The 14,615-nt window shown below is 48.0% G+C and overlaps 6 protein-coding genes across 6 annotated transcripts; 3 read left to right on the top strand and 3 right to left on the bottom strand.

Moving 5' to 3' along the window:
- Positions 1-559: 559 nt before the first annotated feature.
- F9C07_2233965 (uncharacterized protein) lies at positions 560-1,308 on the top strand (the record flags this gene model as incomplete). The annotated part of the gene is made up of 3 exons (XM_041292782.1): positions 560-652; positions 719-841; positions 898-1,308. The coding sequence occupies 3 exons, from the start codon at positions 560-562 to the stop codon at positions 1,306-1,308; spliced, it is 627 nt and encodes a 208-aa protein (XP_041147493.1).
- A 637-nt stretch (positions 1,309-1,945) lies between these two features.
- Positions 1,946-3,581, bottom strand: F9C07_6412 (putative MFS transporter; the record flags this gene model as incomplete). Its single annotated transcript, XM_041292779.2, has 3 exons — positions 1,946-3,204; positions 3,250-3,312; positions 3,359-3,581. 3 exons carry the CDS (start codon positions 3,579-3,581, stop codon positions 1,946-1,948), a joined length of 1,545 nt encoding a protein of 514 aa, XP_041147494.2.
- Positions 3,582-4,304: 723 nt separating this feature from the next.
- F9C07_6411 (short chain dehydrogenase/reductase) lies at positions 4,305-5,267 on the bottom strand (the record flags this gene model as incomplete). Its single annotated transcript, XM_071511460.1, has 2 exons — positions 4,305-4,854; positions 4,909-5,267. 2 exons carry the CDS (start codon positions 5,265-5,267, stop codon positions 4,305-4,307), a joined length of 909 nt encoding a protein of 302 aa, XP_071364367.1.
- A 634-nt stretch (positions 5,268-5,901) lies between these two features.
- On the top strand, positions 5,902-7,381 carry F9C07_2222536 (SGNH hydrolase-type esterase domain-containing protein; the record flags this gene model as incomplete). Its single annotated transcript, XM_041292783.1, has 4 exons — positions 5,902-6,093; positions 6,142-6,578; positions 6,633-6,743; positions 6,793-7,381. The coding sequence occupies 4 exons, from the start codon at positions 5,902-5,904 to the stop codon at positions 7,379-7,381; spliced, it is 1,329 nt and encodes a 442-aa protein (XP_041147495.1).
- A 181-nt stretch (positions 7,382-7,562) lies between these two features.
- On the bottom strand, positions 7,563-8,817 carry F9C07_2258774 (phosphotransferase family protein; the record flags this gene model as incomplete). The annotated part of the gene is made up of 2 exons (XM_071510139.1): positions 7,563-8,272; positions 8,313-8,817. The coding sequence occupies 2 exons, from the start codon at positions 8,815-8,817 to the stop codon at positions 7,860-7,862; spliced, it is 918 nt and encodes a 305-aa protein (XP_071364368.1). The 3' UTR covers positions 7,563-7,859.
- Positions 8,818-12,822: 4,005 nt separating this feature from the next.
- F9C07_6409 (uncharacterized protein) lies at positions 12,823-14,507 on the top strand (the record flags this gene model as incomplete). The annotated part of the gene is made up of 8 exons (XM_041292784.1): positions 12,823-12,921; positions 12,974-13,115; positions 13,169-13,353; positions 13,410-13,446; positions 13,501-13,571; positions 13,625-14,007; positions 14,060-14,127; positions 14,200-14,507. 8 exons carry the CDS (start codon positions 12,823-12,825, stop codon positions 14,505-14,507), a joined length of 1,293 nt encoding a protein of 430 aa, XP_041147497.1.
- Positions 14,508-14,615: the final 108 nt, after the last annotated feature.

The following is a 14,615-nucleotide window of genomic DNA, read 5'->3' on the forward strand; positions in this document are numbered from 1 at the left end:
AGATGGCAAAAATTCGTAAAAGGCAATAATAGACAAGCACATCCACGGAATCAGCACGATCCTATCGCACCCGACCATAGTATCTACTCAGCTCAACACTCCCCAGCTGAAAGATCGTTGAAGCACGGCTGCCCCAACGAAGTCAATTTGCGAGAATGAGTCGTCTGCCTGGGAGGAGGGGTACGAGGGTGAATCGTGGTAGTACATAATCTAGGAGGGCTTCCTTTGGTATATCTCTCTCCTAAAATTCCATCATCTCCCACTACGGTCCGCTAGTTTTGGTCGATACCTCTTAGTTCAAGATATACGCATTGCGTACATATAACTCCAGCCAAGATGCTCCCTTAGTCAAGATAATTAATAATGTTGTTGACCGAGTCAACAATGACACGGAGAAGATCAAGAGCGCTGAGCGAGGTTGGTTGAACCAATGCCCCAACTCTTCTTACCCGAGAAAGAAGTACCAAGTAGAGCTCACCAAAAACAGCCGAGGAGGATATCTTGGATGAATGGTCATCGGAGCTAGATCGTGTGACTGGCGTTAAAGAAGTTGAACAATATGTTCAATCGCTTTACCAACGGTGACTGGCAGTCCCGACTGGAGCGATGGACGGATGATGATATCGAAGATGTTGGGGACAATCTCGATAAGGTAGGCATATTGTCACCGCAATTGAGCTTTTGGTCCCAAACCTAACGAGGATGGGCGATACGGCAGTTGATGACGGCGTTGGATAACTACACGAATGCTTTTCTGGATAAGGCGCCCGCGCAGGACAACTGGCCAGGAATTGGACCGGAAATATCGGAGGCATTTCGGGAACTTGCTCAGACTGCCTTGGTAAGATACAGAAGTCCCCTGGGGTATATGCATAATGGAGCTCATTGAATAAGTAGAAAATGCGTGAAACTATACCATGGTACCTATTTGGAGATGACCAAGTAGCAGCGACTGAAGCCGAGAAGGATCGCAGTGCAGAAGATATCGCGGATGAACTTAACGACCCGTTCTACTTCAGCCAGAAACTGTTTCCTGAAAACATCAAGCTGCAAAGGTGCACCGCGCTTAATTTAACAATCACTTTATGCGTGATAGCCTGGAATCCCCCTGAAGAGGAAGCAAAGCATGAAGATGCCGGCCCTGATATGTGGCAGTTATGCACCTCCCCTCGCATGATCGCTTTCTTTGCTACTTACGGTGCAAGTGAGGCGGTAGCCGGGTACTTTGGGAAAGGTGCCTTTTCTGCTGAGAAGTTGCAGCTTTCTGGCCGAGACACCCGCGAGGCAGACTTCTGGCAGCACTGGTGATGGTCGAGAGGCTCGACTGAATGGGTATGAAAGTAGCGACTCTAGCAGCTTGAATGGCATATCAGAAATGAGGCCATATTCAGAAGCTGATCGCAGGAGTTCCTTGAAAGGAATTGTTATGACACACTGGTACCACACCGACAAATCTAAGTGAAACTAAGACGTGGAAATACTGTGACGTTTTATTGATTCTCCGATGACATGACGATTCAGTGGGAAAGCCTAAGATGATTATTCTTGAACTTCCGTATAAGTCTGATGAGTCAGTGAGCCTTTGGTAACTGCCCGCTGTTTTGAATATTGATGGATACCTCTTCAGCATAAGTCTCTGTCAACAAGGTGATTTATTTAGTTTACATTCCGAGCTTCGCCAGTTGCACATACAACGGGATCATATAACTCGAATAGATCCACTTTTGTATACACACTATGTGCTCAGAAACCTACCTCAGCAGTAGTCCAAGATGACGATTTTTGGGAAATACCGTACTTCGTAAAGACTCGTCCAAATGCAGAGCAACGGAACCTCTCCACGACAGCGCCTGAAACTACAATTTCATTGACAGCAAGAAAAGACCCATGGACACCAACGCTGAAAGATGTCAAATAACAATTTCCATTACAAGAAACCAAACCATCAAAGAAACCACCGGAACTCAGGACTAGCAGGACCATCTCTCAACCGCTCGGTAGGCACATCCTGCGCTCTAACCGTCACTCCATCCCTGCGATCGCGCCTCTTATTATCAAGCCACATGTAAATCCCCAAGCACCCTGCCAATGCGGCCCCAGTGGCCCCAAACGCCCCGACTGTGATCAATGCCGGCATGTACTTGGGCTTATCCTGACTGCGGAAGACATTGCTGCTCACCAAACCCATCAGATTGGCCAGTGGCACACCGATACTGGTAAGTAGCACACGACGACCTTCGTGCGCGATGTTGTTGTTATACCATGTACTCAGCAACACGGACGGGGCGGAAGTTCCCCAGGTCATCATAAAAGTTGCGAAATACGCGACGCGGATCTGAGCTTGCACGTCATCGATGGAAGCATAGATCATGAAACCGGCGAATGTGAGGAGAAATCCGAGTACGATGAAAGGCGAACGGAGACGGACTGCATCGGAGCAGAATGCCAGGATCAGCAGCATGACTGCACCGGTGACGTTTGGAGCGACTGTGTATAGGTTCGTCTTGACGGTGCTGTAGCCAAGTCGCTGGACAATCTGGGGTAAGAAAAGGGCGACACCTTGGATGGGGACTCCCAGACAGATTTCAATGCAGAGCCATACGTAAGTGCTAGGGTGCTTAAAGATGCCGAGGGCTTCGCGGAAACGAAATTCTTCGTTCACTACCGCACTCGAATCGACTTGGATACGATGCAAGGCGAGGGCTTTCTCGTCGTCTGAGAGGAACTTTGCTTCCGCGGCGCTGCGGGGGAGGTACCAGAATGCGAATATGGAGAAGAGGACAGTTACTCCGCCCTCGATGATGAATAGATAGCGCCAGTTAGGAATGCTGGAGTGTTTAATTTGGAATACGCCGAATGCGATCAGGCCGGAGAAGGCATTGGCGATATTGGACGCCGCGTAGAAGATGGCTAGTCGTCTGGCGAGCTCACCGCGACGGTAAAAGGTCGTCAGATAGTAGATCACCAGCGGGAAAAATGCCGCTTCTGACATTCCTAGGAACCATCGGAGTGCGAACATCCCACCAAAATTCTTGGTCGCAGACGATAGGAGGGTGAAAGAACCAAAGCTAAACATGAGAATGGGTAGCACTCTGGCAGGGCTAAATCGTTTGCCCAACATCGCGAACGGCGGCGCAAAAATGACATATGGAACAAAGAATATGGACAGGAGGAGGTTGTATTGGTTAGGTTTGAAGTTGAGATCTATCAATTAGCTTAAGATAAGCTGGGGTTCGATCTGAGCCTTACCATCGCTCATCCCATCAGTTTCCGCATTTCCCAAATTTCCTTTATCCAAAGCATTGAACAGATCTAGTTCATCAGTATAAAATTTGGTTAAACTTTTGCCGAGACTTACACATAACGGCCAATATAGGAAGCAATCGCAGATCAAATCGTCGGCACAAAGCTCGTTCAGCTTTGTGATCAACCACTCTGACTACATCTTCGACTACACCTGGAGCAGATGCATAGGCACCCAACTTGTTAGTGTCATTGTCATCCAGTGAAGCATTCCGTCCAGCGGACTTGAACGTATCATGTCGCTCCAAGTCGGATGAAGGAACACTTTTCGATGCCATGATCCTGCCGCCAGCGGTGGGAGAGGAAGATGGAGAGGGAAAGAATAGAAAAATGGGCGAATAACGGAATCAACCTGATGTAAGGGGTGCAGATTGTTCAGGTTTTTGTGACCCTCGCAAAGGCTGCAGGTTTAAAAAGCTTCTCCTCACATCGTCATGCAGGTCGGAAGGCAGAGTATCATCGTCATGGGTGATAAGAGCAGGGTCGCAACCTTACCAGAAGAAGACGATGATAAGCGACTGAAACCCCTGTGCCTTGACCTCCAATGGGCCAAAGACGGAGGCCACCCCCACGCTAACCTCCGCATCTTCTTGTTGTTGGACGAATCCGGCGATCGTCGACGTTACATAGGTTGCATTGGCCGACGTCTCGGCGCCGCCGTGATTTGGTATCTTATCATTTGGAATGCTGTCGGCAACTTAATCTTGCTGCTCCGGTACTACCCTCGGCAGTGTCTTACACCGTGTAATAAATCCATTCATTATCATCCAATGCGTGCTAACTTTCTATTTACATGATATGGTGAATATTGGGCTCGTTATTATTGTTGTCTGGGTTGCTCATCGACTCTCTTTCACTTGCGCCTTAGGGTTTGTGTCCAAAAGCGGAAGCAGATCCAGTGACCTTTACACCCTTTACAACATCCGGAACGACAACACGTTCAACTGTAGTACCTAGTTCCATAATAATCCGTCCAAGGTGCTCGAAATATAATGTATCACCTACTTTCTCCGTTGCTCAGCATCAGCACGAATGCCTGCTTCCGCCCGTTCCTTCCAACTCGCCTCCCAACGAGATAATGCCGGTCGCCCTTCAACGACATCATCGCTAGCCCACTGCATTCTAGCCTGATCCAATGGCCAATCCGTCTCTCCATCGGGGCAGATGATATAGAACGAGCCCTTCTCTACTCCATCGACGAGTACCTCCGCAGCTTGGCTAGGGAACCACGCTCCAGCCATCTTCTTCACATTCTCCTCCTGTGTAGGCCCAACATTTCCCATTAGTCCAGTCCAGGTCCATCCCGGAACAAACAGATGTGCAGATATATGTGCAGTCGCGGGATCCGACCGAAGATCGTGAGCGAGGTGCTCCGTGAGGTTCTTGATGGCGGCCTTCGAGGCATTGTACGCTGGGGCGCCACCTCCTGGGGGGTTTGTGATTCCTTGCTTGGAGCCTGTGATAACGACGGACCTAGGTGTGTTGGTTGATAGAAGCAACGGGAGAATGGCCTCGATGCCGTTCAGCGGTCCGAAGACATTAGTGTCGAATGTCTGTTTCAATCAGTTCAGTCCCACAGCTTCCAAATACAACACAATTGTACAGACCTTCTTCCAGGACTCAACATCTGCCCATGGCTTCAGTTTTCCTTCATACTGGCTCTGCGCTCTCTGTGGCCTTGCCGCATTCAAGAACACGAGATCCACTCCACTGAATGCCGACTTTATGGAATTTGCAACTTCAGACCACCTGTTCTTATCCCCAACATCTATCTCGTACGACTCGGTCTTGAGTGAAGGGTCAGTGGCAGCAAGTTCATCTTTCGCTTTGTGAAGGTTGGCAGCATCGATGTCGAGCAACGCAAGGTGCATGCCCCGACTCCGACAGAGCTTAGCGGTCGCGAAACCGATTCCGGAGGCCGCGCCGGTTATAAGGGCGGTTTTCTGGGCTTGGAAGATAGACATTATGACTTTTGTCTTTACTGACTAACACTCAATGCGGCAGACGGAACTTGGTGGCTGGGAGATGAGGAGGCATATATCCTCTGATTGTTCCCCGCTTCATCCCGGAGTTTGCGGAGATAACTGTGGACCAGCATAAGCAGTCATAAAGTAATGCATTATAGAAACATCTTTATACCTATGGATCTTCCATCTAGTAAACATGCTATAATATTCAATGCCCTAAGAAGTAGAACAGTTTTATCTGTGAGTGTGCACAGTGGGCTTCGTTTACATCCCAATTAGGGTACTGCTACCCCAGGAAAGTCACGCCGATTATTTGCGGAGAAACAGTTACCGTGTCGATCACAAATTTGCCGGCAACTATGTGTAAGGAGCCTGAACAGGATTTTTTGACCAGCTTTTACTGGTCCTTCAAATGATATATGCGAAAGAGACGTTATTTAGCCGGTTTAGCCGGTTCAAGCTTCAGGAAATGCGGAGGAACGGAGGTCTACCGGCTTTGCGATCTACAATAGGCTTGAAGATTACCCCAGGTTTTGAGTCCCTGAGTATATATAGGCTACCCAAGTCTTGACAGTGGAGAACAAGGCTAGCACAAATTGTGTAGCGGATATTACAGTTCAGAACTTCAATCATGTTACTACATGTTTTCGTTCGTATTTTTTCCCTACTCCTCCTAGCTCGGATAGCATGGTCCTATCCTCTTAGTTCATCGATAGGCCAACGGAACAATGTACTCTTTCGAAATTCAGATACTCACTGGGTCAGCATATGGACTGCCATGCCTCAGTTGACCGAGCCAGCCAATCTACCTCCACCTCCCTATGTATGAAACTCTCCTAGAAGTCCGACACTCAGTCTCTAACACTGCCAGAACTCCTCAACATACATATTTCAAAATACTACCATCCGCCAGACCATTCGTGTCACCCAACCAGGTCATGAGATTCGTTTACGCTTGTCTAATGCATTCGGCCTGGAAGATCTTTCAGTGACCAAAGTTGCAGTCAGTCTACCCGTAGACCAGAAGCTCGGGACGAGTGCGATTCAGTCCAATACCACGAAGGATGTTCTCTTCAGCGGTAGCGCAGACATAGTCATCCCGAATGGAGGTTTAGTCGTTTCAGACCCCATTGCATTCCCGGTGAAAGCGCAAGATACGCTCACTATCGACATCTATCTGGAACAGGGTCAGGGTGGAGGTGCAATTACCTCCCATCCAGGAAGTAGAACAACATCATGGATGAGCTTGGGTGACTGGGTCGGAAAAAGGAATCTAACAGACTCTTCGGTGGAGAGTGTTGATCACTGGTTAGTAACCTTGCTTACGCTGAGCCGCTGAACATGAAATTAACAGCCTGATAGGTATTTTATCAGCGCCATTGAAGCTCACCTCCCATCCACGAGCCGCAGCTGCGCAATCATTGGCGACAGCATCACCGACGGACGAGGAAGCGATACGAACAAGAACAACCGGTAAGCAGCAGACCTATTACACCAACCCAGGCATAGCTAACAAATCCAGCTGGCCCGACCTCCTCCTAACCCGCATGCAGCAAACCCCAACGACCAATTCAATTGCTCTCCTCAACCAAGCAGCAGGTGGCAACCGAATCCTCGCAGATGGGCTCGGCCCAAACGTAATCAGTCGCATTGACCGCGACGCCCTAGCTCAGTCCGGCGTCCGATACGCTATTATCTTTGAAGGCGTCAATGACATCGGAGTCGCTGATGCCGACCCAGAGGTCCAGAAGAAGATCGGCGATAGACTTATCGTTGCCTATCAGCAGATCGTGACCCGTCTCCACGCAGCCAGCATTCCTGTGTTCGGGGCTACTATAACGCCCTTTGGTGCACCAGCTAATGCTTCTGATGTACAACCCTACTCGGACCCTGTAAGGGAGGACACGCGTCAGAGAATTAACGAATGGATAAGGACGAGTGGTGTGTTTGATGCTGTTTTGGATTTTGATCAAGTGCTTAGAGATCCTGAGGCACCGGCACAACTTGCAGATGAGTACGATTCGGGCGATTATTTACACCCGAATGTAGCGGGCTATCAAGCGCTGGCGGATTATTTTCCTATGGATTTGTTTGAGGAGTACAGAAGCTAGGACTCGAGGTGTTGAAAATATTAACAGGACTGCTGCTGATTATGAGTTGTTGGGATCAGGCCTCTGTAACAACATCGCAACTGGAGGTAGTACTTATCCAAATATAGGCCTTGGTAGGCTTCTTTGTCTTTCAGTAGGAGTACTCTTGCCGTACTTTTATTAAGTTGGATTTGTAAAACGAGGACCTGTGAATTCCCGCTTATGTTCGTTTTACCGTTTCTGGTGCCGATACGCCGTACTGTAAACACCGCCCGCCTGGCTTCCCAATATAAAAGAGCTTTTCTTCACTGTTCTGACTTCGTCTCCTCCTAAATCTTTTTCTCTTCCCAAACTCCCTCCAATATTCCGCACTCACCCTTATTCCTAGCCATTTGAACTCCTATTTTGCCTGCTTTCTACCCCTGCGGGCTCATGCTGCAGTGTTCGATGGAGGTTGTTCGTAACGGCCGATTCAAGTGACGGAAAAAGAAGTGGGTGATTATGCGAGACCGGCAACTGATAGTCCATACCCAATTGACTGCAGTTGCCGCACCTCGACGTCGTATTCTGGCATGACATGAAGTGTCATTTCGTTGAACTCCGGGAATCTGTGCTGCTCGACTATCGCGGCTCGCTCGAACGCAGGAGGGTAAGCACCCGCATGTGCCCAGTCTATCAAACAAACCTTTCCAGTAGCGTCCAATATCATATTTCGAGGACTGATGTCCTGATGCACGAGCACGAACTTCTGAAAGTCAAATGGGGGGATATCTTGGGGGGCCTGGTTATAATCTTTGCATATCTTGAGTTTGTGGTTAAACCAAGCTTCCATCTCGGCCCCATAATTGAATGGACCGGCACCATAGTCTGTGAAGAATTTACCCCAACAAGGACCCCCTCCAAGAGGGCCAGCTGTTGGAATCGGAATCGACTGAAGTTGTTTTATTATCACCGCTGTCTGACAGATCACATCGTCCTTTTGATGTTTGGTAAGATGTTTCTAGCAATCTCCCAAGATTTTGGCCCTTGACATAATCCATGACCAAATAACCTCTCGTCCCATAGTACTCGAAGGGGTCGTCCACCTGGAATGAGCGGTAGACCCGAGGAACTAGGATTGAGGTCTTTGCTCTGACAAACTCTAGACCTCTACCCTCACTGGGAAGAACTAAAGGCCCGCATTTCAATACCAGGTCATGAGAAATTCGTAGGACTTTGCTTGAGCCGATTTGGTAGAGCACAGAAGCAGTCTCCCCAAGCCGCACTAATTCCTCGTTCGAAACGCTCTCGATATCAACGCCATCGAGTGGGAATATGTTCGTATCGTCCTTGCTTCGGGCCTGCGAGAATGTTAAAATCAAAAGATTTTCCGGCTGAGTAGGAAAGCAATGCACCAATGGTTGCGGTAAATGTTGTATCTCCGGGCCCGTCTGGAGCTCGTGATGGGACGTTCTCATCAAGACTGGGCATTGCGCACTGCAGCGGACGCCTTAGGAGTCAGGTTATGATTCAAATTGCCCTAGATAATACTTTCGTTATTTGTCGTCAGCACTCAAGAAGTGCCTTCATCACGGAGTTTTGTGGGGACTAAGATGGTCCAGTAGTAGTCTACAGCAGACTCAATCCTACGTACATTCCCCGTACAGTTATCCGGAGAATCGGCACCGCTGCCCCGAAGCTTCCCCGTTTCACGTGTCAAACAGAACACGTGCCTCCAGGTCCAACCATTTATCCGATCGATCCTTATCAGTCCTGAAACGGAACATACGACGGGCGAGGCGGAATCACCTATCTAGTAGCTAAGCTAATTCTTGAAAGAGTGGTCTCTCGTATCGTAACTCAGAGGGGAATTCAGGAGTCGATTACTCTAGATCATTGAGGTAACGTGGAGAGGGCTAGTTTAAACGAAGAGGTATATTCCCTATCAAACGTGTATATATACACGCAGCTGGTTGAGTGCTCAACCAGCTATCTACACGTACATACTGGCCTACATAAAGAGTCTCCAGATCTCACTACTTGGGCCAACTAAACTATCCAATTGATTCTTATTATATATGACAGTCGCCTCTAGTAGCCAAGCTAGATCTATTATATATACCGGCGAAACTCCTCGCGGCGTGGCATATATTATATTAAGCTACCTCACTCTTAACAAATTTTGTTAGTGCTTACGGATCCTAGATATATAATAGTATATAGTATTATAGCCTCTATCAACTTGTGTTCCAAAGCGCCAGTCGTCGTAAAAGGAAAATAATAAATCCTATGTAAAGAAACTCCGGTTCACAATACCCCAGGAACAGATCATCTCGAAAGAATGCCCCAGTAATGTACAGTTATCATTAGCAAATAGTATGAGCTTGTTTTGGCTAACGTGCCTCTGTAGAAAACATCCGCCTCTTCGGTCGGTGGTCTGATCTAGCCGAATAGAAATTAATAATCAGGGCCCGTCGCACCTCAGCGTTCCATAGTATATTATCAGGTCGAAGGTCCTTATACAACACTCCGAGAGAGCGGATCTTCTTCACAGATCTCGAGATTTTACAATTCAACTCCTCCTCGGTAAATTCTAGACAAGAAGGCGCATTCTCGATACTGCTGATAGAATTCCCACCCTATCCTATAAGCAGCATATGCTGAATTTTTCCAGCCCCATAGAGGTTATAAAGCATTACTAGGTCAATTACCCCAAGGAAAACAGGGACTACAGAACCCTGAGCTTCCTGCAGGACCCGATATACTTAGGCATCGCCCTTGAGCTAATCCCATAACCCAGAGATCGTGCCTTTTCCAACAACAGTATACCTATATTTAGCATAGATAACTTTGAATGGCGCTCCTGATACTCCAGAGACCCCCATTGGCGTATAGTACATTGGACCCTCCATGTACCGTGCACCAATTACTATATTCCCTGCTGATATGTATTTGGCCCAGTCTCATGTCTGATCCGTGTGAGTGTTTAACGGTGTCGCGTGTAGGGGTGGGAAATATTCAGAAATTTTGACTAAATACTGACATTTTGAAAGTTCATCCATTTTAATATTTTAAAATCGAATTTCAAAATAGACCCTTATTAGCCAATAAGAAAGCTCGCTTATAGAATCTGACTAATTAATCAAACTAATTAGAATACTAAAAACTAGATCTTAGTATACTGTTAAATATATATATATATAATATATTATTACCTTCAGTCTATTATCTACTATAGAATCACCATTTTAAGCGATTTTAGTGTTCTAAAAAAAAACCTCATTTTTTACTCGCTTCGGGCCGGAGGCCCGAAGTATATTGCGATAAAACCACTATTTCTAAGCGATTTCAGTGTTCTGAATAGCTTCATTTTTTTTGTTCAGCTTCGCCTTGCCGCCTACCGCCTACCTCCTATATTAGTCAATAGACCAGAGCCAAGCCTACCAAATTACTAGCGTAAAAACTCTTTTCAAGACCAAATCTAGATTTCATGTCAGGCCGGGTATATGGCATAAATTTCATGAAATTTTGACATTTCGAGACCCCTCCCTAGTCGCGTGGCATCGAGGTATGGGTCTGATGATACACATGGTACGCAGCACGGCCATATGCGCGTCATGGATATGATTCCTGGGGGTTTTCCGGATTAAGAACGGTTTCCCTGGGGCGTGCCTGTTCTATATACGGAGCATGCAGTAGGAGTACGTGACCCTCCTTATTATTATTCTTGGCGATTTGGCGTCCGTGTCTACCCCCTCTACTTGCCTCTATTTGTGGGAATAGGAATGGGTATTCCATATTAGTTGGGATGCAGTAGTGGGAGACCCTCCACGAAGAGCGCTAATTGAGACAATGTTTGTTCATGTTGCCTTGATCGCACATGGGGACATGGAATTGGGGTTGCTATTATGAAAGTCGAACCGTCTCTGGAAGGCCACCACGTGCATCTTATGTTGGTCGGAGCTAGCATATTCATATCCCAAGAATTTATGCATCTAATAATACTAACCTTGTCATAAAATAGAGTTGTATGTCATCAGAAGCTTAACAAGAGTAAGGGTATTAAGCAGGGTAACAGGGTTACATTCGGTTACGTAGTCCTTGCAGAGTTTTCCTTCTCCAGAGGCTGGGAACCTGGAAAACACGTTGAGGTGGAGGTAGGGCAACAGGCATAGCAAATTGCACACAATTAAACTAGCCAGTTAGGCGACGGATAAACGTAAAGCTATGTTGGGCCCACCGTCCACTTCCCACTTTCTTCGAAGCGGAGCGTATTAAGGTCGGTAGCACCCTATCATAGTCGGTGGTCGGATCACTGACAGATGCTAGAATGGAGTTTTGACAATTAGAAGCCGTAGCAATGCCCTGCATGGAATAACTGCAGGGATGAGAGAAGCCCCGGGTCTTCAGGGGCATTACAAGCCGGCTTCGGACTATGACCGCTTGGCCCAAGAAAAAAGAAAAAATCAGTAGTCTATTGCTAGACCGGCATGGATACAAATAACGGCACGGCATGCGTGATTATTCTATTTAACTCTGCAACTATTTCTTACTGACAGGTCCAATAGGCCAAGGGGCCAAGGAAAGTTTATATCATCGCGAAGTACCGTAATCTAACAATCATCCCCTTTACGCGGCAAATGGCCTGCGTATGGCGGGCGAGTCACAACTTTTGAAATAGTAGTGCTAGTACAGTTTTGAGTGGAGCGAGGCTGAAGGAGGACCAAGTGGGTATGCTAAGTAAGGGGGAAGCGGCGGTTGAGTCTGTGGAGGTGAAAGTACCGGCTCGGAGATGCCTCGAGATGGTCTGCATCCCGACGACTCCATCGCACGGCTTGCTCAAAAAGGCATTCTTGTTTCTGCGCAGTCAGTTTCATGTAGAAACCAACGCCACGAAAGACGTCTAACAATCAACTTTATTTAGGGTTACCGCCAGATCCCCGTGCAGGTCGACAGAGGCTTTCAGCCATACGAGTTGGCCGACCCACCCCAACTCTTGGGCCGGCAGTCGCACTAGATGTCAAAACCGTACATGTAGACTGCCGATCTAGTGTTTCGGGAAATTGGACACGATCCCCGTCGATGGTCGACCTTAACATTCGCGAATCATGGGAGTATCTGATTTGAACTACCGTTGTGGTCCAATACCGGACCGTACCCCGAATACCAAGAGTCCCCGACTGGATAAAATGAAGAATGCCCCTCAGAAGGTCTCCTATCTGGCTTGGACGCTAGATGACGATCTGCTCACCTAGCCATCTTGGGCTCTTGTGAACGGGTCGGAGGATCACTTAGGGTAATTTTGGTGAGGATCATTGCACATGCCGGGTGGACCTCTGCATCAAAGCTTTCCAACTGGGACTTTGTTCTCGACTCCATATTAGACAGTGGTTCCCCTCCACGGGTGTTCTGTAGAGAATGAACTTGATCCCACTCTGCTTGGCCCCCGCCCCTACTGTTCCCGGGGAATAATATCACTCAGAATGCTTTTGCGTTGGATACTCGTACTGGCCTCAGCGACGCTGGCAGCTGGGGCTGCAGCTGCAACTACAGAATCAGAAGACACATTGCCTCAGTGCGCGGTATGGTGCGGGATTATAGAGTCCTGAAGTACTCCTGCTGACCACCTCATAGGTAACCTGCCAGAGCGATCTAATCGCCAATAATTCGACGTCGTGCGCATCTACCGATACGTCATGCCTTTGCGGCGACACTACATTCCAGAGTAACATGACCGATTGTGTTTCAACAAGCTGTACTCCGAAACAGACCCTCCGTATGGATTCACGCTCATATCGCAACCACTCTTGGAGTCTAACTGTCTTGCAGTCACCACACGACTCAGTAATCGCCAATGCGGCATAGCACCCCATAAGGGACGTCCGGAAGTAGACTCAGCCACACTAGTTCCTCTCATTTTCTCTACCCTCCTTTTCGCCAACAGAATTGCTGCTAAATTCATGGGCCTTGGTGGTGGCTGGGGTCCTGACGATTACACGATTATCGTGGCATATGTGAGATTTATCATGGTTCCCATGCATGACAGGACTTTAGCTAAGACAGATTTTAGTCTCTGGCTGTAGCTATATTTGCCGTCAATATGACAAGTAAGCTCAATCCGTGTGAACCACGGACAATCCCAGGCTGACTGTCAATTCTAGTGATCCATTATGGCTTTGGGCAGAATATGTGGGACATAACTCCACTGGACAACATCACAATAGTGCTCAAGGTTTGTCTTTGCCTGCTTCGACCGCCACCTGGCCGCTTGACTGATTATCCTAGTACTTCTTCGCCTTTGTCGTCATGTATAAAACGCAGATTTCGCTGGCGAAAATCTCCGTGTGTCTCTTCTTACTGAGAATCTTTCAGTCCAAATTGTTTCGCTACGGAGCGTACACGATCATTGCATTGAATGCTGCGATCGGAATCACCTGGGTGTTTACTGATTCCTTCCGGTGTATCCCAGTTCACCTGGCCTGGGATCAATGGGCGACTGGTGAGCCAGGGAAGTGTGTCAACTTCATCGCGGTTACATTCGTCAATGCCTATGTCAATATCGGGGTGGACACGGTCATGGTGCTCATGCCGGTCTACGAGGTTTTCAAGCTGAACTTGTCCGCGCGGAAAAAGGCTGGTGTCAGCGTTATGTTTGCAATGGGTCTTGTGTAAGTTTTGTCCATATATGGCTCTAATGCTCGTACTGACAATGATGGACAGCCTGACCGGCGTTGCAATTGCCCGAGTGATTGTCTTCTGGTTCAACCGCTGGAACACAAACCCTACTGGTATGTACCATTCCCCATTCAGACACCTTTCGACAGCATAGGATCGGACCAGAACTGACTATATGGCTTCAGTCCAACTTCAACCCATCGTGCACTGGTCGGTCATCGAAGTCCACATCGCCGTGATGTGCGCCTGTCTCCCAACCTTCCGAGCGATGCTTGTCCATGTTTTCCCCAAGATGCTCGGCAACTCCAGCAACCAGTCTTACTACGAACAGAGAAACACGCCCAGCAAGCCGCCCACATTCGGGTCCACCCAAGCGCTCAGCAAAAGTCATATTAACAAAACGGTTTCCTACTCGGTCGACTACGGGGCGAATAAGAGGCCCCAGAGGCACAGCTTCGTGCCGCTGGTTGAACTGGATCCACACGACCATTGACTTGGGCGGGGAATTCGGTCCCAGCCGAAATTACTTGGGGGTTGTGTTCTTGCTTTCTGCGTACATTTTTAGATTTCCTTTGTTCATTATTATAATACGAGGGGAAAA

Source organism: Aspergillus flavus, chromosome 5 (genome assembly GCF_009017415.1).
Source record: "Aspergillus flavus chromosome 5, complete sequence".
NCBI lineage: Eukaryota > Fungi > Ascomycota > Eurotiomycetes > Eurotiales > Aspergillaceae > Aspergillus > Aspergillus flavus.